At 39.0% G+C, this 26,807-nt stretch overlaps 1 protein-coding gene across 9 annotated transcripts in view; it reads left to right on the forward strand.

Annotated features, from left to right (window-relative positions):
- The window catches only part of ARHGEF28 (Rho guanine nucleotide exchange factor 28), a 258,757-nt gene that overhangs the window by 206,450 nt on the left and 25,500 nt on the right, over positions 1-26,807 (forward strand). For 6 of the 9 annotated variants that reach the window (XM_039857455.1, XM_039857459.1, XM_039857460.1 and 3 more), the window contains 9 exons: positions 4,233-4,411; positions 5,409-5,500; positions 6,632-6,814; positions 10,227-10,358; positions 13,426-13,526; positions 16,333-16,371; positions 16,464-16,511; positions 20,722-21,204; positions 22,272-22,572. In XM_039857455.1, coding sequence (XP_039713389.1) covers positions 4,233-4,411; positions 5,409-5,500; positions 6,632-6,814; positions 10,227-10,358; positions 13,426-13,526; positions 16,333-16,371; positions 16,464-16,511; positions 20,722-21,204; positions 22,272-22,572 — 1,558 coding nt within the window. The remainder of the gene's footprint in view (positions 1-4,232; positions 4,412-5,408; positions 5,501-6,631; positions 6,815-10,226; positions 10,359-13,425; positions 13,527-16,332; positions 16,372-16,463; positions 16,512-20,721; positions 21,205-22,271; positions 22,573-26,807) is intronic. The other 3 variants (XM_039857458.1, XM_039857462.1, XM_039857456.1) reach the window with 3 other exon arrangements.

Genomic DNA, 26,807 nt, shown 5'->3' on the forward strand with positions numbered 1-26,807 from the left:
TGAAGTGCTTTGGTACTGGTGAGTGAATAGGCACTGTCTTAATCCCCACTTCCCCCCAGGTGACCATCTGCCATCTGGCTAGCTTAGTCTTTCCTCCAGACACCATCCCCCCTTGACTTCTCAGATGTTAATGCTGGTCACTCTGGCACTTTGCTGCCCTGTTTCCACTGGATGGTGCCTGCTGTACCTATTGCTAACCCACTCATAATTGTCATGAAGTTCCTTCTAACTAACAGAAAACACCATCCCGGTATCTGAGGTTTAAAGAAGATTCTTTCCTCTACTATAATAGTTGCCAATTACTAAGGCTATATATAGAACACATATCTTTATAGTGTGTTATGTTAATCTTATTGCCAGCACAGCTAGATTAGCAGTAAAACCAGTATTTTATAACATTTTTTACACACCATCTTGTGGTCCAAAAAGACTCTCTTAAAGAAGGGAGATCAAGTGATAATTGATGACAAGGAGTTATCAATTAACTCCTTATCAGCATCATGGAGCATCAGGCTCTGTCAGAGGAAAGCATCTAGTATACAGTGCCATTGTGGACAGTATAATAGTGGCTCTCTAAAATGCTAGTGTTTATCATCCATTGACTGATAGGATATTCAGGTACCATTAACAGATATTATCAATGCCAACCAGTTTTGGCAAATTCAAAGCTTAAAATCTTCTGTTATGTTGCTCAAAGAAAACAAAGAAGCATGTCTGCCCAGTGATGCGTGATAGGGAGGAAGAGGTTAGTGCAGGGCCTTACCTGCCCATCTGTGCTTGTCAGGTTGGCTGAATAGGTTTCATCACCCTGTTCAGCACATTGTCTCTTATCATCATAATGATGCCAAGTTCTATAAAGGTCAGAGATTCTTTCACAAAGCTATACCAGAGGATAACAAGAGGCCTTAAACAGGTCCCCATGTCTCTTATTCTTTTGAATTATATATATTGCAAATTTTGTGATAACCTACTGATTTGTCTAGCAACTCCTCTCTGGTGTTATCTGGGATGCTCTGAAAAGAAAAAAAGAAAAAGAATAAATAAGTGAGAAGGTGGGACCATTTTGTTTGACCTGTGGGTTGGTGAGGACCATGCTGGGAGAGAATACAGATTTATTCCACACCTGTATAGAAACGAAGGTTACTTCAAAACCAAAGACCTGAAAGAGAAGAAAATCATGCTTCTTGGATGGTATTATAGGCCAAATGACCTGCTGATGGATCAAGAATTAGACACAGCATAAAGACAGCTATTTTATTTTTGTAGGACAACAGAGCATATGGATTCAGATCAAGCAGTGATGATTTACTTGAAATATGTATCTGTCTCTCTTATCTGACATCTTGAAGGATTACCTGTGCCACCCATAGACCACATTTACCATTCAGTAAGGAAAGCAATCCACCGAATGCCAAATTGAAGGCAGCCACAACTTAGCTCCTCTCGGTAGAGTGTGTTTGGCAATGGACAGCAGTAACTGCTTCCTGAAGATGTTAGCCTGGCATGTAGCTGCCTTCACAAAAGCCAGCTAAGCCCTTGCCGATGTCAGAAAGCAAAAGAGAGCATTATCCTAAAAGATTCAAGTGCACTCTTCAATTATATGCTTTTTCGTTTCATCATATACTTAGTTTTCACAGCCCATGTATCATAAATATTTTCTAATTAACATCTTATGGGAATTGATGTGTTGGCTAGGAGTATACAAATATCTGGATTTCCTAGTTCTCACCTTAGAATTTTAGAAAGTTAACTTCACACTAATACCCACAGGTGAGATTCTCTCTCTTGTGCTATTAGAAAAACTTCTTAAGTAAATGCTTGCTGCATGTTTCGGAGGACATGATGAATTTGGAAATGGCCAGAAGATAAGGAGCTGAAAGTAGCAAGAGGTTGGAGTAGCTTCCCTACAAGATAATTTTGTTTGTTTTTAAAGAGGACTCAGCTGGAAATGGCAGTAGGATCCAAATCTACGAAATGAATAGGAAAAAGTAGATGTATTTACTAAATCCTGGAATACTGAGTCTAGGAGGATGTCTTGAATTTCAAAGAAGGTAATTTCAAAATGAATGGACAATAATAAAGACAAAGTGAACTTGTAGATGTGCAAGTGCAAGTTCAAAATAGGAAGTGACCTTTAGGTCTTGTTACCACAGTGGAATCTTGAATAGAATTGCCCACTAATAGAATCAGCCACACTGGAATCACAAATGGATATGTCGGAACAATGGGCTGAAGGTAGCAGCTCCTTTTCCGCTTCCTCTCTGGCAGAGGTTTCAACTCCAGTGCCTATAGAAATTAGGCAGGAATGTAAATGAGTGAACTGGAGTGAAGTTGGTATCGAGAAGCCTATAGAAAGTGGTAGAAAGTAACGTGAACTGGCAAGTACATGCCCCGTCTCAAAGAGGACAGGATTACTCAGGTATAGCATGTTTTTGAATGAGTATATGGGCCCAGAGTTGCTAATCTTCTGCTTTTCCCAAGAACCCAGAAGTCTAGAAATTTTTAAGCGGAATCTCCCAGTTTTAAATTATTGACAACGAGTCCAAAAAAATCTGGTTTTTAAATGCTATGGCACAAATGAAACATCTCTGCAGTCTGGGTTAAGCCTTCGCACCATCGGTTTTTGACATTGGTCTCCAAAGTAGACATGTTACCTCCATTCCTAGAGATTTAATTTAAATTCCTGATCATCTCTGATGTTCATGTGTGATTAGTATGAATAATGATGGGCATGTCCCTAATGCCATCATCCTGGTCTGATGGTGATTTAATTGATGCTACTTTCTACCCATTTATTTTTCATTTAAAAATATCTGACCCCACTATCTCCCCTCTTGCTGTGACACTAACCAACTGGATCAAATAATTTCACTCTTGCTTACGCCTTGAGCAATTCAAACCTACTCTGCCTCTTTTCTTACAGAGGCTTTTTACACTGTAAGATGAAGTGTAAAAAGATGAAGTGTAAGATGTAAGTGTAAGATGAAGAAGTTAAAACTGCATGGAAAGAAGGAAAGGAAATGAGGTCTTAGTAGATCTGTAATCGACTAAGGGATGTCAACAGTACGCAGGAGCTCTCCCTAACTAGAGAGCAGGACAGGGATGAAGAGGTACTCTGGGCAGACTCTTGCATACAGCTTCAGATGTGGTAGAGTTGAGTGGTGTTGGGAGAGCAAAGCCAGCACTGAGGAGTCAGCAGTAAGCGGTGGATGTGATCTGGATAAAGGTGTTGCTCAGTCCATGAGGGGGAAGCCAAACCACACACTGCAACCGACTCTATAAGCAGTGGTAGAAGCCACTAACCAAAGGAGATTCTTTACATTTACCCCCAAAACTAATCATGCTGCAGGCATATTTTTGACTATTCTTTCAACTACAGCTGCCTACCTATGTTGTTATTATCAGTGTCTTATTCATCTTTGAATTGGACATTGAAGGATCGCTGTAAATGTTGGTAGAAGTGGTGATTTAATCATAGATTGGATGCCGGATTTTAGACATTTTTCCTATTCCCCTCTGATGGGATTAAGCTAAATCTAGTTCTGCAGACATTTATTGAGTGCCTGCTCTATGCAAAGCACCATGCTAGGTGTGTGAAGATGAATTAAAGATGAATTAGACCTGTTTCTGCCCACCAAAGGCTCACCTGGTTGGTGGGAAGAAGAGAAATTTGCAGGTAGAACTATTGAAGTTATGTTGTTGTTCTCCTATGATATCAGAAGATGTCTGAGTAATCTAAAGTCTTACCTCTTTATTTTTGCCTTTTATGTTTATAGTCTACTCTTCGGTGCTGTACCCATCACGTTATTAAAAAGTATTGCTGTTACCTGCCAAATCCAATGGACTCTTTAGGTCTTCCATCTCAATCTCTTTGTAATAGTCGATGTACTATTTCTTATCCATACCCTTCTAGAAAAACCACTCACTCCACCCCTGACTATGGCATTTTGGGTTTTTTAAATTAATGCTCTGATTATTCTCTCTTTTTTAAAGTTGTCCTTTTAAATCACCAATTCTTAAGGACAAACATTCTCCTGTATTATTTTTTTCCATCCTCTCTTCACCATAGTCTTTCCATTAGAGACCTTACCAATTTCCACAGCTCTTTGGAAAAGGTTGACATGATATTAAGGTTTGCCCGATACTATTGCTTGCCTTAGCTAATGTGTTTTGTGAGACGCTTACTTAAGACAGAATGCTGTTTCATCTGCACGCCCTCCTGTTTTGCATAGGATCAGAAGCCATCCGTTATTTCCCTTCAGAAGCTTATTGCTAGAGAAGTTGCTAATGAGGAGAGAGGAATGTTTCTGATCAGTGCTTCATCTGCTGGTCCTGAGATGTATGAAATTCATACCAGTTCCAAGGAGGAACGAAATAACTGGATGAGACGGATCCAACAGGCTGTTGAAAGGTAATATTTCCTTCTGTCCATAATCCAGGAAATGGACTTGTTCAGTTGGGGAAAATATTCTGACTGTGTCTCCTTGCATGAAAACTTTACCTCAGCCAGCGTGGTCTGCTCCCCTGCGCCTGCCTGTGATAGCCCCTCATCTGCAGCTTTCTTCTCTGCACCCCCCTGCACGCCCCATCTCCCCTCTGCCTGCGTGAATCCTGCCCATCGTTGGTGCAGCTCATGGCTCACCTTCGTGAAGACCTCTTCAGTTCCGGCGGTGTCTTTCTTGCCTGAAATTTTTTTAACACCTGCTCTCTAAAGCATCTATTTCATGCTTGTTACACTGCCTTGTACCTGTTATCTTTTTTATTTATGTATATTTTCTTATTAGACTGGAAGCTCCTTGAGGGCAGGGAACGTGTTTTGTTTCTCTCTTTGCTGAATTCTGAAGGATCATTCAATAAATGTTTTTAGATTAGTGTTCAAAGTCAACTTACTTCTCACTATTATGCAAGGACAATAGGTAGGAGGGGTCGATGGGTGATCATTCTTAATTTGATTATTTAGATCTCGAATGATGTTACATAAAATTCCTGCATTTCCAATGTACCCTACTCAACCTGGCACTCCGCTTCCACCTTCTATAATTCCTCTACTTTAATCCATTAAGAATAGAACTTTCCAAATGTAGTAGAAAGCAAAATTATTATTTTTAGTTGTATCTATTATTATTGTATGTATGTGTACATGAGTATGTTTTTGTGTGTATGTGTGTGTTTGTTGGTTGAAATAGTTGAATCATTCTATACTGCTGACTTTGAGAGCTATGTTATAGTATGCAGGGTCCTTTATTTGCTCAAGAAAAGCAAATCTCTTGGCCTGGGGGCATGACAGATTCTCTTCAGGCTGAATTTTTCTTCGAATAATTCTACTGCCAAGTTCCTGTGTCTTTCTAATGAACCTGAAGATACTCAGACTGGTTTCGGTTGTCTCTCTTGGCTGTTGTCTTTTAAAGTTGCCCAGAAGAGGAAGGAGGAAGGACAAGTGAATCTGATGAAGAGAGGCGGAAAGCGGAAGCAAGAGTGGCCAAAATTCAGCAATGTCAAGGTGCGTGGCACAGGAAACTCTGGCTCCCTCGTCGTGGTGGTGTTCGTGGACGTGGAGAAAGCCCAGGCATCGTGAACGAGAAGCTAGGACTGAATGGTTGATCTCATTCTGTGTACCCAAGGCCTACCTTAACTACTCTCAAAAAAAAAAAAAAGTACTGGCACTGGTCGTGCTCAGATACGAAGTCCCTCTCCTTCTTCTTTAGTGATTAAAAAAATATATATTTTTAAATTCTGCACATAACGTATATGAAATAGTAACTGTGGGCAGTGTGGCACAGATAGGCATTGCAATTGCTATCCAGTGGTTTAATTTTGGGTCCCAGCACTGTCGGGTCATTGTTGTGTGACTCGGAACAAGGAACACAGTAGTAAGTAGCTCCTGGCCTTGGTTTCCAAGTCCACAAAGCAAGAAAATGAGGTTAAATCAGTGATGCTGGAATTAGCATCACTTGGGGGAGGTCTTTAAAAATTCTGGTGCCTGGACCCCAGACTCAACCAATTCACTCAGAACCTGTGGGAGTTAGGGAGTAGACATCAGTATTTTAAACTCTCCCCAGGTGATTCTGAGGCAGAGAGGACACCCCTGGATTAGATGCCGGTTAAGATCCCTTTAAGCTGTGACATGTTGAAATCAGAGAAAAGTGATGCATGAAAAGGTGGTCAAAGAAATTGGATGTTTAGAAATAAAAACGTAAACCAGTGTGTTTGGTTTTGACCAAGGCTGACTGAAGCCTGAGCCGTTTCACGCCTTTGCATTGTTTTCCCCTGTGGGTATCTCTCATTATGGACAAGCCACCTCGATTTCATTCCTGAGCTTAATATTTAGAAAACAGCCTGAACAAAGAACAGCTTTGCGGTTTTTCTGGAATTAGGGGAATGGAAAAGGAAACAGACATATATCGAGTACCTTATTTATAGAAAAGATAATGAAAGCTCAGAGAATTAAGTCTTTTGCTGGAGGCTACAGTCACTAAATGAAATAGTTAAGATTTGAACTTGGATCTGTCCCACCCAATAACTTGAATTTTACCTGCTTACTAATCAGCAACATCTTTTTCTTGTAACTTGAATGTTCATATTAATCATTATAGTCATATAATAACCTTTTGTGCTAAATACTGTTTCACAGATATACTCAGTAATCAGGACCAACAAATCTGTACCTATTTGGAGGAGAAGCTGCATATCTATGCTGAACTTGGAGAGCTGAGTGGATTTGAGGATGCTCATCTCGAGCCCCACCTCCTCATTAAACCGGACCCTGGGGAGCCTCCCCAGGCGGCCTCCCTGCTGGCCGCAGCACTGAGAGAAGGCAAGTTGCTTCCAAAGGATTTGATGTGACAAGTTTAGAAAATGTTTATTGAGGACCTACTAAGAGCCGTGCATGGCGGTCTTGGTGCTGAAGATACAGCAGAATAAGACAAGGTCCTGACTCTCCTGGAATTTATATTACAGAAATAGCGAAATATAAGGAAATAAATATATCAGTTTATGTCAAGTGCTATGAAGAAAAATAAGTAGGGTATGGGGGATAAAGACTGATGGAGTTGGGGAGGTCCTGTTTTAGACAGGGTAGCCAGCCAGTGAAGGCCCCTTTGATATGTAAGCAAACACAGGAATTGAGAAAGCCAAATAGATATCTGTCTGGGAAAAGATTTTTCTAGACATAGGGAACAGCAGAGAAAGGCCCCGAGGCAGGTGAGTGCCAGATGTTTTTGGGGAACAGCAAGGAGGGCGGTGCAGGTAGAGTGACTTGAGGGGTACGGAGTATTCAGAGATGAGTCAGAGTTAACTAGGATGCAGATTATCCGGACAGAAGGAGGTAACGACTTTGAATTTCATTCTAAGTAGGACTGGAAGCATTATCGAGTTTTGAGTAGAGGAGTTGGTTTGATTTGCATTTTGAATGAAACACTCTGCTATGTAGAGAGTGACAAAGTCTAGGGTGTAACTGGGAGTTGGTGGCTGAGGTAGGGTAGAGGACAAGATCACCAAAGGTAAGAGAGTCAAGGAGATGAGAAGCCAGGGTTTTGGAAGCTCATAGAACTGGAATTTCTGAGAATTTTGACAGGAGTGGCGTTGGGGGGAAGAGGTGAGTTACAATAGTAGCTTAAAATGTTTAAGGAGTCTGTAGAAGAATGGCTGGCAATAAGGAGGGGCAGTGAGTGGTATAATCTGATGGCAAGAACTTTAAGGGAAAAGAGGATTTAAAGGGAGAAATGGGGTTAATAGTCTGGAAGTGACAATAGGGACAAAGGGTTTGGGAAGTAATACGGCCACCACCTGAGAGAGAAGCAGGGAATGCTGTTGTTCAGAACAAGGGTTGGTAAATTGCGGACCACAGACTAAATGCGTGCCGCTGTCGGTTTTTGTAAATATGGTTTTATTGGAACACAGCCACGCTCGCTTGTTTGCATATCATCTATGGCTGCTTTCTTGCTACAGTGGCGAAGATGAATAGTGTAACAAAGATGTTATGGCCCACAAAGCCTAAAATATTTACTGTCTGGTCCTTTGGAGAAAAAGTTTGCCAAGCTCTGGCTTAGCATCTCAGAAATGTTAGCTGGAAGAAGATTAAGAATTCATGGAATCTATCACCTTAATTTCATAAGTTGAGGAAACTGAGGTCTTTAGAAGGGCATAGAGTTTGGCGGAGGTGGGGTCTGCTGCTGGATTTACTCATTCATTCACCAAATATTTATTGAGCATCTATTCTGTGCACTGTGGTTGGTGCTAAGAAAACAGTAATGCTTTCATAAAACCTTCCAGTGGAAGAAGACAGACAATACACAAGGAAGCAAGAACATTTCAGAAATTCACAAGAGAATAAGGTAATGGGATTAGAATGAGGTGAAGGCTTTTCAGGGGTCAGGGAAGACCTCTCTGAGGAGATTATTTTTTGAGATGAGACTTGAAAGACAAAAGAAGCCAGTCGTCTAGAAGTCTGAGGGAGGACCATTACTGTGCAGAGAGACAATGCGTGCAAAGTCCCTGCATCTAGAATGAGCTTGGCATGCTCGAGGAAAGAAGGAAGGCCAAGCTGGCAAGATCAAGGGAGACTGCCATGAGGTGGGCGGTGACCAGATCTTTGTGGGCCATGGTTAAAAAAAAAAGAAATTATTCCAAAACTGATGTCAGGTTACTGAAAGCATTAATCGTGGGTGTGGCATCATCTTATTTTTGTCTTGAAAAGAACACTGACTGCTGAATGGGGAACAGATTGAGAGAAGACTAATTTGCCTGGAGACAGGAAGCACTTACAGAAGCTGAGATGAGGGATGTTAGGGCCTTGGTCTAGACCGGATTACTGACAGTGGAAGTAGAAAGCAGTGGGCAGATGCAAGATATATTTTAGAAATAAAGCCAAAAGGACTTTCAAATGGGTTGAGAAGAACCAATGACCCTCTCCTTATCTTCGATGATCTCTTTATTGAAAAAGTCACCTACTGTTAATTTTACCCAGTGGCTTTCATGTCCTCCCCCACCAAAACTGTCCCTAATGCCTGATTGTAAGTTGACCTGCTTGAATTCCTCTGGCCCACCGTGGGATGGAGGTGCTGGGGAGCAGCAAGCAGACCCAGCTGCTTAAGAGAATCCAGAGCAGCTGAGGTTCTGCCACAGGCTGGAAAATCCACCTCAGTCATTGACTATAACACCCAGGCTGAGAGACTTAGTGGGAATTCTTATCAAGGCGAGGGAATTACCATTGAAAAAAAGGACATTCTTCAAGGTTCTGCTCAGTGTTCATCTTCTTTAAGAACTCCCACCAGCTATTGTAACCCTCCTGCTCCTCTGAGCTACTAGAGCATTTTTTAATATCTGGACGATAGAACTTAGCAGCGAACGCATGGTATAGATAGTTGTCTGTGTCTCTTTCTTCCTCCAGTCTATAAACTCTCCTTACTAGTTATTGGATGCCCATTAGTGCCTAGAACATAGTAGCTGCTCAGTTTGCTGAATTAAATCATCAGAGTGTTTTAGAAATATTTGTAAGGTCCTCAAAATGATACTATTTTCCATGGTAGTTGAAAATCTTTTATTGTAAATAAAAAACTTCACTTTCTTGGTGTGGTGTTTCCCAGTCTTACTATAGCCCAAGAATAGCCTACGATGCTTGTTTAAAGTGCAAATCCTCTGCTTTTTCCCCTGGAGAATCTGATCCAGCAGGTCTAGGGTGAGGAGTGTGAATCTCTATTTTTTTAAGGCATGTTTGGGTAAAGACTCTTTTAAGAATAGCTTATATTTCGGAGTAAGTCTTACAATCCTAATGCCTGATATATTTAATTAATTGAATGTTTAGCATACTAATTTACTGAAAGTTGCACTTGAGATGTTTTTATATGGCACTTTTCTTTTTTTTTTTTTAATTGAATTCTCTACCAAAATGATGCTTAAAGTTTTGGTCTAGATTGTAAGTTGGCAAGCTTTCTCTGTAATGGGCCAGGGAGTAAATATTTCAGGCTTTGCAAGCCACATACAGTTTTTGCAACATATTCTTCTTCTTTCTGTGTGTGTGTATGTGTGCACATGCATGTGTATGTATCATTTCTTAAAAATGCTGTTTCAATATTTTTTAAATAACAACTCTAAAAATATAAAATCATTTTTAGCTCCTAGGCCATATCAAAACAGACACAGGCCAAATATAGTTTGCTAACTCCTGGTCTAGATTTAAATATTATATATTTTAATTTTTAATTTACTTTTGTTTTCCTACTTCTTAGCCGAGAGTCTACAAGTTGCAGTGAAGGCCTCCCAGATGGGTGATGCCTGTCAATCATCTGAGGAAGGGTGTGGAGAATCTGCCTTGACAGACATGCTCAGTCCTCATGATGCACCAGGACCACCTACTGCTTGTAAGTGAAAACGCAGGCCTTTGCCATGAGCCTGAACGCAACCCCTGGAGCGTATAGTGTTTGTATAAAATAAAGGCAGTAACTCTGTTTCTATTTGGAGAGGCCTTAATGTGTTTTTTAAAATTAGAAAAATGCTGAGAATAAACACACCAGCCTCCTTCGTGTGTAATAATGACACCGTTGTTCCAAGGACAAGGACTTAAAGGAATAGTTGGTGGGTTATACTGCTCTGTTACCCAGGCAAGCTTTGTACCTTCCCCCAAACCTACCCTGCCTCATTTTTGTATAACTTATTGAATATAGTTTTGAAAGAACTTTTAAACTTTTTTTTTTTTGGAAATAGGGTCCCTGCAGTTTATCAGAGAACAAGTCCTTTAACTTAATCTATGCATCGATGGAGAAAAAGCATAATTCAGAAATGTAGAACCACAGACACACACATACGCACACGTACACACCCCCAACACAGGCACACACGTGCGCACACGAGGTTTGGTGGTATGGTTAGAAGCAGAAGTGCCAAAAGATTCTTGACCAATGTCGTCATACACTTTAGTTCAGGTCAGAAATTATTTCTTAAAAATGCTGTTTCAATATTTTTTAAATACAGAAAAATAGAACGTAGAGAATTGATTTAAGTAATTTCTCTGAACCTAATTGTATTATTATATGTATAGTTGGAGGCTAAATACTTAATTCCCTAGAGGTTTCTGAGATAAGAACATGGAGAAGAAGATATTTAAAAAAAATAATATATTTTTTATTATGTTCGGGTGGTAGAAACCTCACTCCCACCAGGTCTTATATGCACAAGATAAAATATCTTTAGTAGCTAGAGATTGGAGGATTAAATTGTCTTGGAATGTCTTTAAAAACATCCTTTGGTAAATTAAGATATATGGAAACCATACAGTTTTTAAGTTCTATACTTTTTTTTTTTTTAAATTTAACTAGCACCAGTAATTATTTTACCCTCTCAAGTTCTGCTTTATCTAATCCTGGGTTTCTATTTTCAGAATGTGCACATATGTTTTTCATTTCAACACAGCCCAGATTCATCAGGGGAGTTGTACTGCCCTGGGTGATTTCCTTTTTAAAGACGAACCTCATTATGCCATTGAGGAAGTTCTATCTAAAAATACATGTTGGGGTCTGCTGCACTCAGCCTCGCCCCGGGGACAGCTGGGAGGGTCTCCATTCTGCTGCTGCAGCTGCTCAGAGTACATGACCTTCCCGCCCTGCAGACCAGGCGGTGAAAGTTCTCTGTCAGGACCCACATCTCCCATGAGCTCCCAGAGATGCTCAGGACATCTGCCAGAACCATTGAGAGGCTCTTTATAGTGGCCTGATACCAGGATTCATGTAGAGGAGGGGCAGGGACATGTCAATGGGGTCTGCTACCCAAAGACTTATTCAGTTCTGGCTGGACCAGAACATGGTGCTACAAGAATTTGATTTCGTTTATAAAGTTGGTGAGAGCAAAATACTATTCTTAAATGAGGCTCTGTTCTTGAATGGGTCAGTTCCGGATTTGACTTTGAGGACTGGGGCCTTCTGAGTCAGGCTCATGTCAGCCTGAGCTTATATACCAAGCAAGGCCCTCTGTGTTTAGTCCTCAATGTACCTAACCAGGTGGATGAGTATAATCTACTCCCTAAAAAATTCTGGAGACCCTCTCATCTACTCTGAAATTGAATACAGGAACAGAGAGACCTGATCTATATTCCAGTCTTCTGCCTTCATCGACTCACCCATTTGATGGCTCCTTTCCCACTTGATGGTTCTCTCTCTTTTTTTTTTTTTTTTTGAGGGGGAAGAAAGAGAGAATGGCTAATTGTTTTTGTAATGTTTTTGTCATCTCTCTGAGTTAAGAATGGTACCCAATGGAGGAACCAATTTTTTAGAGACAGAAAAGTCTCTATAAAATGTCCCTTCACTATAAGTGAATAAGTGTTGACTGGCGTGGGCAAAATGAACTTAGTTTAGCTGATATAATTTGAAGCAGTTTCTGCTTAAATAAAAATTTATTTGTAATAGAAGAGTGCCTTGGTGTCCTAGAGGACTCTCATTTAAACAAAGAGAAAAATGTATTTCCTTCATCAGAAATAAAGTTTCAAGATGGTACTGGGGGGAAAAATTATAAATAGTGTCACAGAGTGAAGATTTCATCAGGGTCTTGATTGGACATGGTTCCAATGAAATTCCATGTGTGAAAGGGCTTTGGAAGATCTAGTTTTAATCAGTGTAAGGTGAGCATGGTGTACGTTTTAACTGAGTTCACATGGATAAATAAATAAAATCCTGCTAACAGAAATTTAATGGATAGAGTGAAATCTGTATGTGTATATAAAAATATTATTGGACTAGAAATATTTCTACATTTTTATAGGTTAAATATACAGTATTTATTGTATTTGTGAATTTAGAGCATAAGCAAGAATTGTGAGGGAAAAAACACACTCGGAAATTGTTTTTAAAAATCAGTTAGTTGGAAATAGGGACAGGTTCTCAGTGTGTGTGACTGTGAGGCCATAAAGTATTAGCCACCTTCACCCTGCTCAGAAAGATGTTCCACTGCTGTTACCGGAGGACCCCTTTCCTCCAAGCCTTTCCTCTAAGCCGGGTTTGTGGTCTGCTGCTCTCCTTCTGGCCACCAGGGAGCCTTTCACAGACCTGTCCCCTTGCAGCTGCACCTGCCAGCCCTGGCTTTTGTTCTGCAGTACCTGTTCTCAATTTCACCCTCCCCAGGCGGCTTTTTCCTATTAAATGAAAGTAAGATGTAGAATCTACCCCCTCAGTACCACCACCGTCTCATGAACATCTCTCCGCGAGAGTGATAATCGGTGCCGTTTGTCAGTTTGGTATCTATTAGCGTGTAAGCTCCCCGAGAGCAGGGACTCTTGTGTTGCTCTGTGCTGTTTTAGCACCTCTTTTAAGAGTATCCAATACATGTGATTTTGTCACGTTCGTTACTCGGAAATGTGTCAGCTGTGTACAAAAGAGCCCAGTCCTCTGGCTGATGTTTGATGATGTCCTTTTTGTTTCTGTCTCAATGGTGTGCTTCCAGCACTAGTCACAGAAGGGACAGGAGGAAGAGGCTGTTGGGATGTGGATCCTGGGACCAAGGGTGTGGGAACCGACTTGGCGGTCTCTGATGCAGGGGAGAAGGTATTGTGAACTGATTTGTTAGTAAATAGCCCGGGTTACTTTGTGTAATAAAATTACCCCAGGTCCTGGTCTGTCCATGGCTGAGAGTGGTATGAAAATGTTTTCCTGAATTGTTCTCTGTTTCAATATTTATATTTAAACTTTCTAACTTGTTTCCTCTTTCAATATTCTTGCTCCTCCTATATCATGTAGGTGTAAACAAAGAACCAAATGAAAAGTTATTAAAAAGATTCAAAACTCGAATGTTTATTTGTGTGTCTGCGCTCTCTTCTGGTCTCGCTTTCACTGTCCGCACTGAAGCCTCTAGCTTTTCACCCACGACATTCAGCAACTCTTGGCCAAGGCGTGGTCCTGGGCATCCAGGCCTTTGTCCCACCAGGTGGCGCTAAAGTGGCAGAAATAATTTGACTGGAATTTTGCTTGCTTCTTTTCACCTTTCTTTTCTTCTCTATAAACATAGGTTATAACACTCTCTTGTAAAAATAAAATGCATGAAACTTCCTATTAACTTCTAATGAAACTGAGATGTCAGAAATAGTGTGGTAATAAGAACACGATTCTGGGAGCTGGCTAGTGGGCCTCCCCAGGATCCACTGGGCTCAAGAATTTACCTTTATCTAAAATAAAATTAGGTGCATTGCCAAATACCAACAAATGTTAATGTGGTAAAATGACAAGTGTCAGCTCTCTATGTGTGTAACATTTTATGTATTATATATCTCTGTATAAATATACAAATAATTGAGAAACCAAATCTAAAGATTGTTTTTAAATCTGTGGAAAAAGATGCCTGTGATTTAAATGTTTAAAACTTCATAGGCCAGAATGAAAATCGGAATGATATGCAGTATTTTACTCCACTTATTCTGACTGTAAGCTTTCTAACTTTTTTCTTCTTAGAATGTTCCTGGTTTCCTTCCTTTACAATGCAGACTTCACTTAAGCTTGCAGCCTCCAACTGCTTTTGTATTAGAGGAAAGAAGGGGAGGGAGGTTGATTAGTAATCATTTTCTCTTGAATGGAAAGCTGTGGTAGTTTCTACCCCTAAAGTCTTTCTTTCCACGATTAAGTCACAGGTAAGTGAGATTAGGTGTCTAGATTCCTCTTTGGATGAACCTATCTGGAAAAATTTGCCATTCATAAGGCATTTGGAGAAACCAAATGAATTAACATATAGGGCAGGATCACTGGAAATAAAACTTTAAAAAAGTGTAGAATGGATATTTTGTAATTAGATTTTTTACTAAGGTAAGAGTTTTTTTTTAAAAAGCATTTCTGAAAGAATTTTTAAAAAATAAAATGTGTAACCCAAATGGCAAAATACCCCATATAAATCACTAAGCGCAGCTATGTATATTCACCACAAGGTGGCAGAACAACTCCATTAAAAAATGACATTAAAGATTCCTGTCTTGTATCAAACCTGGTGATTCTTTGAAAAAAGTAATCATATGTAGCATAACTCAACTCATTTCTATGTTTCTAATTTTTATAGAATATAAAAAACATAAATTGTACTATATTTTATTATAAAAACTATGGAGTATGGAGCAAGGACAGATCTAGAAATGCAGAGAGAATTCTAAAACTCACTACAGAATGGGGCTCTTAGCCCCCATTATCTTGTGGGCACAAATCTAATGATTATAAACTTCATCTCCTTTTCCATCCTTTGTCCTTCTCCTATAAGAGGTGCTGGTTAGTAATGAAATCTTTAATTGGCATTATGGGGGCAGAGATCTGGCTAGCTCATCAAGGCATCCTCTGCCTGAACTAATTGAATTTAAGAAGTCCAAGGCTACCTGAGCACTTGTGATTTTACTTTAAAGCTGCTCAAAGAAGAGCAATGGGAGACTGTGGGCTTTTGGAAGGCAGGGAATCTGATGATGTTTCATAGCATAAGGTGTGGAGTACATAGTAGGAGCCTGATGTTTACTTATAGAATAGAACTAGTGTCCATTTTATACCAGGCATTGTTCTTAGGTTTGCAGATAATAGCGTTGAATACACAGATGAAATTCTGCTACTCATCGGCTTATATCCTAGTGAGGGAAGACAAACAATAAATGAATAGACAAATGTTCAGTTCAACTCTGGAAACTAGAAACCCTCCACATGTGGTTAGAAACTATCCATATGTGCCCTTAATGTGTAGGAAGAGAGATGAAGAATGAGGCAGACACTCCACGTTTCAGGAGCAGATGATCCCTGGTTGCCTCATTCATGGCCTCTGCCCATAGTGCTTCTACTAAGGCAATCACAGAGAGTCCAGTGAATTCTGAGAGATGGGATCTGGAGGGGGTCAGCTAAGGACTCCTTTTGGATCACCTCTAGGTCAGGTTTCTTCATCCTACCACTGGCTATTTGGGCTTCATGAATCTCAAACATTGAGAAAGGGAGTAAGAGACCACCAGCATGATGTTCTCTAGCTTTCAAATCTGGCCTCCAGGATGCCAGGGCCAGACTGGCCTGGGAGACAGCTTCAACCTGAGCACAGAGAGCTCGGTTTACAGTATGGTTTGCACAAGGTAAATATTGTCACTGAGAGTGCAGCGCTTCCCTGTGTCTTCAGGGATGGTTGGGTGAAAAGTTGCCAAGCATCTCAAATACTGAGTTTGCATAGAGGGGGCTTCAATAAATGGTTGTTTAGTTCTATAGGCTTTGATTTCTGGAAGGAGGCAGTCGCTATAGAGGAATTTAGAGGGACTGAAGTGATTTGCCCAAGGTCATACATTTGGGAATACTACAGGGTAGCTTTTCAAAAGTAGAGTGATTATTCATTTTCTTATGTTTTTATGTATTTTAGGTGGAATATAGAAGTTTTCCAGGTTCTTCACAGTCAGAGGTGAGCTATGCATATCTTAGATATAACCATCCTTTATTTGTGGATAATGAATGCTTTTTCAAGAATTTGACACTTAGGATCTTATTTTTCAGATTATACAAGCGATACAGAATTTAACCCGTCTCTTATATAGCCTTCAGGTAACTGTGCTCCTCTCATTTTTGACCTTGTAAATGTTTCTCTTAATGCAATTCACTTTATTTGATGATTCCCCTACTTTAAAAATTAGAACATTTGCAAGGTAGTGAATGATCTTACAAGAATGCCAACCCCCAGCTGTAACAGCTAGATGCGTTGAACTTCACCTGGTTTTGTAATCACAAGGCAGCGCCACTACTATATTTTACTATTCTTCTCTGAAACCATAAAACAGTTCATATCTTTAAAAATACTGATGAATATGATCTGGCTTGAAGTTCACAATGAAACTTTTAGGTGAGTGTAGCATGACTTCACATTTTCTGCTGAAAACTTAAATTCACGCCTAAACTTTTTTCACTTCCACATGTTGGCCTTAGGCCTTTAGAGCAGTTAAATAATTCGTATGCTCCTTCATTCTTTTGTTTGTTCATCCACCCAACATTTATTGAGTGCTCTGTCTGTGCAGGGCGCTATGCAGAGGACTCAGCACACAAAGGCAAAAGGACCACAAAGCCCACCCTCAAAAGGCTTACTGTCTGACAAGGAAAGACAAGCATAAGCACCATGTTTGCATTAAGACTTATAGGTTTGGATGATCCCTTAGGGTGTGCATAAGAAAGGCTGAATACATCTAATTGCTTAATTTTGTGGATTAAAAAATATTTTAACAGATATCAAAGCAATGGTGGTATTGTAGACACATTTGTAGAAAAATTTGAGGATACAAATAAGTAAAATGACTTTTGAGTCTATAGAGAGAATTATTGTCATGATGGTAGATATCCCTCCTGTTTTTTAGAATCATTTTATATATAGTCTTGCAACACGTACCTTTTATGTCAGTGATTATTCTATAGCATAATTTTTAATGGCTGTATAATATTCCAGTCTGTGAACTGTATTTATCCAATTCCTCATAGTTTATACTTTTGTATTAATAACACTCTAGTGATATCCTTGTATGCTAATCTCTTTGAAAATATTTAAGTATTTCCTTAGGAGCAGTTACCAGAATTATGTTTTTAGGTTTTTAGTAGACATTGCCTCTCTTTACTCTTCAATTTAAAAAATTGGTCAAGGTATCTGATTATCTTAATTTGCATTTTCTTAGATTACTGTTGAGATGAAACTTTTTTTCCTACTGGTTTATTAGCCAGTTATACTTCTTATTTCATAACTGTTGAATATTAAAAAGAAAATAAAATTAAGTCTGACTTTAAATTTTCACCAGAAAAAAATGTGAAGTTATGTTATGTTTGATATTTTCTTTATACTTCAATTGCATAAAAACTTCTTTCTCTTATGTTCTATTTATTCATCATCTCCCTATTCTTGCTCTAGCACCACTATCTTAGTTATTAAAGTTTGAGATTGCATTTGAGTATGTGGCAGTACTAGTCAACTCATTATTTTTCTATGCTTATCTGCATATTCTTCCATAAGCTCTTTGGAATTACTGACAAGTTTCTTACCTTTCTACCAAAACTGCTAAATTAAAAGCTCATTATATTTATGAACTACATTAGGGAGAATTAGTACTTTTGCAACAGTTAGTCCTCTTGTCTGAGAACATGTTGTTAGTCATCTCTTATTTTATGTTCTACCGGAAAGCTTTTGTGGTTATCTTCATATAGGTACTAGTTGTTGTTTTGCTAAGTTTATTCCCAGATATTTGTCTTTTTGTTGCTATTGTGAATGGACTTTTTAAAATTAGTTTCCCTAATGGAAGTTGCTGATAATAAAAGTATTGATTTTTATATGTTTATTTTGTAAATGGGCAACTTGTTGAATTTTGTTTTTTCTTTTAATAGTTTTTCTGTTGATTCTTTGAAATATTCTGAGGAGAAAGTAAAAAATTGAAAAAACTGGTATTATGGCTATTCAATAAATATATCGATTTTATTTTCTTGGTTTATTGCTTTGGCTAGAACTTCGGAAAATGTATCAAATAATAGTGGTAATAGTAAGCATCCTTGTCTTGTTCAAGATTTAGTGGGAATACCTTTAGTGTCTTACATTAAATATGCTGGTCTGGGGTAGATGTTCTTAGAGATCGAATTTATCATGTAAAACAAATATTCTTTCCTTTAAACTTGAAATAAAGGATATAATTTAAGTATAGTTCATTAACTTTTTTAGAGACAAAAACACTGAGTATCTCTGATGAAAATACTCACAAAGTCGTATCTCTTCTTTCCAACATTGAAAGCAGCCCTATCTGGATTCAAAGTCCAGAAAAGCCAGGTGACCTAAATGACCTAATTTTTGCAACTCATTAGGTTGAAGCAGCATGGGAAATATCAAATTCTATAGTGATTCTTCACCAAAGTTTCGATATGGTCTAAGTATATGGGTTCTGAGAGATTTCTGTTTATGGCACAGTTATCTCTTGTGAAGCTGAATCTCTTATGCATGATGGAAGTTTTAACATAAACATTTTTGAATCAGATGAAAATGAAATTTGATCTCTATTTAGGAGAGCAGAGTTAGAGATGAGGTGTAGGCAAGGCAGAAAAGAAAGGACACAGAGTTATTCCAGCAAAATTAAGAGAGAGCGAATTGAGAATTTTCCTAAACTTGGAAAGCAAGTGCTGTTCTCTACCCTAAATATCAATGTAAACTTTAAGTGTGAAGATGACTATTATCCAGTCTTCAAATCCCACCTCTATGCTACAGAAGAGAATGGTCTTATTCCCAGTGTTAAGTAGATGTGATGAACTCTTCATGGTAGCACTTAGACTAATTGTAATGCTTATGTGAGAGTTATCATTGCCTATGGTAGTTTTGACATATAAAATTATGATTGTTTGTTTTACTGTACTGATGAGCTTAGGATTTCTTAGAATTAAGTGGTGCGGTATAGTCTACAATTTGCCCTAGCCAAGTCCTCAGAGTCCTGAATAGCTTATTATTTCATAAAGATCAAAGTAATTAGTACCTATTCTCTATGTTCATTGTTCTCCTTGTGATAACTTCTAAAAGACATTAATCAAATATTTATGTGAATTTGCAATTTTAAAAATTATTTTCAATTTTAAAAACATAAATTTTATTTCAAAAGGCCCGGTGAATACATTTTCAAGTCTTATTCCAAGACATGTACCAACTTAAAATATACCTTAATTCTTTAACCTTCAAAAGTATAGGAAACTGCTGATCTAACAAAGAGGTAATGGTCAAATCCTCATCTTCCCAGCATCTGCTACACGGACAGTTTTAAAAATTCTGAGGAAAGAAAAATGTGAATTTTTCCCTAAGAGAGTAATAATTTCTCATAATGAGTCAAAACACACACATATACCCAGTATGTGGCTATTTTCAGTTTGTCCCTTCTGTGCTTCTTTGCACTTTAAATGGGAACTTTTAAAATTAAAAGCTTCCAAGGGCATTCACAGAGATTTTTTTTGTTTGGTTTGTGGAATCCTTCCAAATCTTGGCAATTATTTCCTGTGATGCTGCCAAACTTTTCATAGGCAGATACCGTAACTCAAAATGTTTTTTTAATCTGGTTGGTTATGTCCTCTGGGCTTTAGAATATCTGTGTTCCCTTAATCATTCCAGCCTCCTGTTAGCAATCTATTAAACAAATGAATTTCAGCTTAGTGTTTTATGCATGACCTTCCTGCTATAATACAAAGAAATAATAGTAACAAGACTAGCTTTACCACTTATATTAACTGCGATTGTTGAACATTATACTATAAAAAGATTATTTACCAAAAGTGTGCAAGTGGTTGATTTTTATTTTTATGTCTTCATGTATGTAATGTAGCTTAAGTAATTTCTGGTTTGAGACTCACGTAAAGGATGCTACCAGGTTTGTATAGATTCTTAATTCTCATGAACTCTGAAAGAGAATGAGGCATAGCACGGGAATGCAGAGTCTTGTGAATTTATGCACTGAGTTTTTATTCAGAAGCGTTGCTTTAGTGTTATCCAAAACTCAGCAACGAACCCCATTTCCAAAAGAGGGGGATGAGTATTGCTTCTGTGCTTTATTTCTTTTGTACGTAAATTCGAGGCCATACCACAAGGAAACGTAGACAAGCCTTTGTGAGGTGCTGACGTCGGTCTTCGGAGGGAGCTTAGAAAAGGACAACCATATTAGGAGATAATAACTGGCTTGTGCTCCTTTTGTTGAGAAGTAGTTCCAACCCAAAGGGCAAACAATGTGGAAGGCTTTACTTTTTTTCCCCTCTGCTCCGGCAGGCCGCCTTGACCATTCAGGACAGCCACATTGAGATCCACAAGCTGGTTCTCCAGCAGGAGAGCCTGTCCTCTGGCCCCTGTTTCCGAGGCAGCCCCTTCCAGGACCAGGAGAAGTACCGCAACCTGGAGAAGCAGCGTGAGGAGCTGGTCAACATCCACAAGCTCCAGCACCAGTTCCAGCAGGACCAGCGGCGCTGGCACCGCAGGTGTGACCAGCAGCAAAGGGAACAGGAGGCCAAGGAGAGCTGGCTGCAGGAGCGTGAAAGGGAGTGCCAGTCACAGGAGGAGCTGCTGCAGAGGCACCGTGGGGAGCTGGGCCAGCAGCTCCAGGAGTACCAGCAGAACCTGGAGCGGCTGAGGGAGGGCCAGCGCCTGGTGGAGAGGGAGAGGGAGAGAGTGCGGGCCCAGCAGAGCCTTCTGTGCGGCTGGAAACACAGCCGGCAGAGCAGCCTTCCTGCAGCATTTTCTCCAGGAAGCACAGAGGTACGGCTTTTCTGTGCTTGGCAAAGCGGTGTGCAAGGCAGCTAGCCTCTCCAAGACAGGTTTAGTCATGGTGGTCCCTGTCTCTTTGCTTCTTATGTAAGAGCTCACAAGAGTTACTCAATATGTAGGTGGCAGAAGCTGGGAACTTTCAGAGACAATGCTTTTGCATCTCCATCTGAAATACAGAAATTTGAAAGGCCTAGGTCTTATTGGGATCGTGGGCTCATTGTAGTCTGAGACGCCCTTATCCAAGGGAAGAAACGCTAAATTGAGTTGTCCCGGTAAGATAAGGTTTGTCCTGGAGGAACACTTACCATACGCATGCTGTCTCTCCTGTAGTTGAGGGACCCTGTTCATATGATTGAGTCTTCAGAGTTCTGTGTAGATACACCTTTTAGTCGATCGATTAGCTACTGCATTATAGGTACTGAATTTAACAAGTATACTACTATTCTGTTGTTCTCAGCTTATTTTTGTAAATTTGACATAGTGAGTTCAAAATCCCTTTCACTAATAATAGTTAATCTGAGTATGCTAATTAATGACTGGACAAAATCAAACCTTTCAGAAGATTCCATGTTCCATCTCATCCTTTCTAACCATGCTTGACAAGTCCATTCATCCCAGGAGTTTACTTTTCTGTGCTGTGTGCACATATCTGCTTTTTACTGATAGTGCATCAAAGTGTAAAAACTGATAGGCTTATAAGAAAGATCTTTGTTGCGTTAACATTCAAGTTGGCTAAATTACATTTATGGCAAATACATGAATATGTTTTTAACTTTTTTTATCTAGCAAAAGCTAAATAAAATGCTGCTCTTAAAGTGGAAGCACTTTAATGGCAGAGAGTTTTTGCTTTAAGATACATTGTGCATAGCAAATTGAAGTTTTTGGTACTAGCTCCTCAGAAGAGGATGGGAGGGAGGAGTCAAGGATAACGTTCTTCTTGACCTCACTCTTATTTAAGTCTTGACTGCTGAATTATATTAGGGATAAGGACTTTATGAAACTTACTCAAATAGCTGGGGAAATTATTCTTGTTTTTTTTTCTGTATTTTCTTACACAGGTAATGGAGCTTAATCGATCTGAGAGTTTATGTTATGAAAATTCATTCTTCATCAATGAAGCTTTAGTACAAATGTCATTTAACACTTTCCACAAACCGACTCCATCAGGTATCTATCAGGATGCCACTTACCCCCTCAATATTTCTAATTCTGATTTGATAAGGACTAGTGAAAATCAAGTAGACCTCAAGATGGACGTTTGTCAGCCATTGGGAGTCAACCATGAACTGTGGGCAACTGCTGAGTCCTGTCATCAGACACTCCCTCTCCACCAAAGCAGTGAGGATTCTTGTAAAAATGGTAATTAACACTTTAAGCATCATCTGTATTATTTCCGCAAGAAGCTGTGTCTCTGAATGGTTGGCTCTTCTTTAGAGCGAATCAGAGTGGACCAGAGAATGGGAATAAATTGGTGCTGATGAGCTGGAGTTTGTGGCATAAACATTTCTTTGGGGAAGTCTGAGGACTTCCATCACTTGTGAGTAGCTAGACAAGCTAGACCCTAGTAGAAGGGCTTACAGGAAGCCAGCAAGATGTTACAACCAGACAGCATTTTCAGGTCTGTGGCTCAAACAATAACTTACCCTTAAAAGTGAAGCAGCTTGATATTTATTCCTCACTGTAGACCCTACCACATCCAGATACACATATTTGTTGACTTTCAGAAATAAAAGATATGGACAAGGTTTGTGGCAGAACTTTATTGTCTATCAGGGCAATTTCCTGCAACATTAGTGAACCCTGTACTGCTATTAAACACCCAAAATGGAACTGTTAACATCATTTGTCATTGAAAAAAAAAGGTGTTGTGTCTCCATAAGTGCCTCGTAATAACACAATTTGCTAATCCCATTAAAGCATTTGCCAAATATAAATGAAAGGCAGCTCCAGTTACCAACTCCACATGAATCCAAATGATTTAAATGTATGTCTATTATAAATTGTTTTCTGTGGGATATGAGGTAGGGAATGAGAAGAACTTGAAACCTCTCTACCAAAAAACAGATGGCATGTAATAGAATAAACAAATGGCTGACCACATGGATGTGAAATAAATCACCGACAGCAAGATGTTTGAGAAACGTAAAACAAGCAATAGTATAGAGATCTTCAGAACTGTGCACAGATTTATGCCCATGCTTGATATATATTCTTAGTTTGTCAGTAGGATAATTTTTCAGCAACAGAAAGTTTTTAAGGTATTTAGCTTCTCTGAATTAGAGACTTATAATTCTGACACTACCTGAAAGTTGATTTATTGCTAATCCAAAAATGTTGATTCTTAGTAGTGGATAATTCTTTATAGTCACTGCGATAAGTGTTTATTCCTTATCAGCATATATGAGAAAAAGAAATAGTTCTTTAAAGTGTTTCAAATATTTTTTAAATTTTTTATTTTTCGATTACCATTGACATGCTAATATTATATTAGTGTCAGGTACACAACATAGTGATTAGACATTAATATAACTTACAGAGTGATCACCTCTATAGATCTAGTACCTATCTGACACTATACACAGTTATTATAATATTATTGACTAGATTCCCTGTGCTATACTTTACATCCTCATGACTATTTTGTAACTACCAATTTGTATTTCTTAATCACCTCCCCTTTTCACCCATCCCCCTAAAACCCCTTCCTTCAGGCAACCATCAAAATGTTCTCTGTATCTATGAACTCATTTCTGTTTTATTTGTTTGTTTATTTATTTATTTTTAGATTCCACATGTAAGTGAAATTATATGGTATTTGTCTTTCTCTGTCTGACTTATTTCACTTAGCATAATACCCTCTAGGTCCATCCATGTCATCGCAGAGAGCAAGATTTCATTCTTTTTTTATGGCTGATTAGTATTCCATTGTATATATGTATCATCTCTTCTTTATTAATTCATTGAAGGCTGCCCAGGTTGCCTCCATATTTTGGCTATTGTAAATAATGCTGCAGTGAACATATGAATGCATGTGTCTTTTCAAATTTGTGTTTTGGATTTCTTTGGATAAATACCCAGAAGTGGAATTATTGAGTACTTCTTTGTCTCTCGTTATAGCCTTTGTTTTAAAGTCTTTTTTTTGTCTGGTATAAATATTGCTACCTCAGCATTTTTTTCTTCATGAAATATCTTTTTTTGTTCCTTTACTTTCAGTCTGTGTATGTAAGTCTTTCAACCTGAAGTGAGTCTCTAGTAGGCAGCATACATAAGGGTTTTGTTTGCTTATCTATTCAGCCACCCTATGTCTTTTGATTGGAATATTTGTTCCATTTGCATTTAAACTAGTTGTTGATAGAGATATCATTATTGACATTCTATTATTCATATTTTTAATCTATTTTTTTCCCTTCTCCTTAAGGAAGTCCCTTTAATATTTCTTGTAATACTGGTTTGGCAGTGATTAACTCTTTTAGCTTTTTATTGTCTAAGGAGCTCCTAGATCTTAGGGAATCACCAGGGTAGGATGACCAGTGTTAGCCAGGTTGAGGGAGACTCAGATATGGCACCCACCTGCACATACAGGCTGGGTCTGGGGAGGGACCAACAAAGGAACAATGGCTTCTGCCAGCACTTCTGTCTGAGAAAAAGCTACCCTTCCAGCCCTTGCCCTGAAGCCAGACAATTCAGTTCCTCCTCACATGTCCCTGGTGCCTTTTGAGCTGATGCCCTAATATTGGAGCTCAGAGCAAGTGAATCCATCAATAAGTCTGTAGGCAGGCCCTTTAAACGAGGAGTGCCTGGGACTCCAGCAGCCTTTCATCTCACTTAGCCACAATCTCTGCTGGTTTTCACAACCAAAAATTACAGGGACTTCTCTTCCCAGTACTGGAACCCTAGATTTGGGAGCCTGGTGTGGGGCTGAGACCCCTCGCTCCTCAGGAAGGACCTCTGCAACTGAGATATCTCTCCTATTTCACGTCTCTGCTCCTCTTACCAGTCTCAAGGTGGCTTCTTCTGCATATCCTTAGTTATAGGACTTCTGTTCATCTAGACTCGAGGCAATTCTCAATGATGGTTCTGTAGTTTAGTTGTAATTTTGATGTGGTCATGATGGGAGGTGAGCACAGTATTTACTCCACCATCTTTCTTTTTTTATTCTCAAATATTCTTTAAATAAAAAAGATATAATGGAATACTTCTTTGGCATTAAATAAAATAAAGGGTCAGGCAGAATTTATAAAATACAACTGCTTTAATGTATAATTTGCAACTTTAGTATGATGGAGACCACATTGCAGAATACTCTTTCTAGGTACATGTTTGTTGCTTTGCCATTTTGATTCATTAACTTGCTTTAAATGTTTTTGTCAGTGTAGTTTTGCATACTAGCTTTGGTATTCAAAAACTTAGTTTGAGTTAAACTACATTCAGCTTTTGTTTAAAAGAAGTATTTCTCTTTTACTTTTTGTATATCTCCCATCTTTTTCTATTGCCTTGTGCTTCAAAGTAGAAAGCTTTTAAACATTTGGCAGCACATTTGCAGGAGATAGAAAATGTACTAAGGAAATAAACAGTGATTATATACAAAACCACTCTCTCCACATGTGAGGATTTAGATATAGCCAAGGGAAATGCTGAGAAAAAGTATTTGTGCTTCAGATATTGTATGTCCAGTGTAGGCCAAGGACACTCAGGGCATTGACAGAAGAGAGGGAGGAAAATCAACTTTGGCCTAAATCTCTCAGCAACATCCTGGTGTATGTAAGTAGGGATTAGATCGGAAATGCAGTGTGTGCTGTTAAGCACCGGAGTTTTGCAACTAGTGAAAAAACCCTATGTATTTTTGTTTACTTAAGCATGATAAGCAGTTCCTGGAGGAGAGAAAAGAAGGTCAGAGATAAGGGGGTGATAGGGAAGTAGAATGAAAATTGGATATATATTCTTAAGTGGGTTTTCAGGACCAGATAAAATTGTTCGAACCACTCCAAAGCCTTCACAGCTCATATAATTAAAAGTAGGACAAAATAAGTCCCTGATGTTGGTCTTCACTAGACCCTGCTGGTGCTTTCCCCACATAGTCTGAGGAGTGGGTGCTGGGCTGGGAGAAGCAGGCCTAGGATGTGCCAATGGAGAGGAGAACAGTCCATGAGCTGGGATCAAGGACAGTCCATGCACTAGGGGTCAAGGACAGTGTAGGGCCATCATGTGCTCCTTTCACACTTTGTGGCTGAATTTTTGGCTGAGTGGTTATTAGTGACCACTGCTGAGGACCCATAGGTCACAATGTTCTAGCTAACAGAATTTGTCTCTAATATTCTTGGCTTATGTTTTTGTTAAATGTGCTCTTAACCATGATTTGAATAATGCTGTGCAGAAGAGTTTATCAATAGGCCCTAAGGTCAGCTCTTTTCAGGCAACTCCTTAAAGATTGATTTGCTCTTTTGTCTGATTCGATACTGGGTGCCTATGACCAGCTCAGATCAGTGGAAATGTGAATTTCTGGAACACTAAGCCTGATGAAAAAATTGCATGTAAGTGAAATTCTCAAAAGTGTTTAGCTTTCACCTAGACTGGAATTTTCATTGGGTTGTTTA

The sequence above is a fragment of the Pteropus medius genome, unplaced genomic scaffold, assembly GCF_902729225.1.
Source record: "Pteropus medius unplaced genomic scaffold, Ma_sr-lr_union100, whole genome shotgun sequence".
Lineage (NCBI taxonomy): Eukaryota > Metazoa > Chordata > Mammalia > Chiroptera > Pteropodidae > Pteropus > Pteropus medius.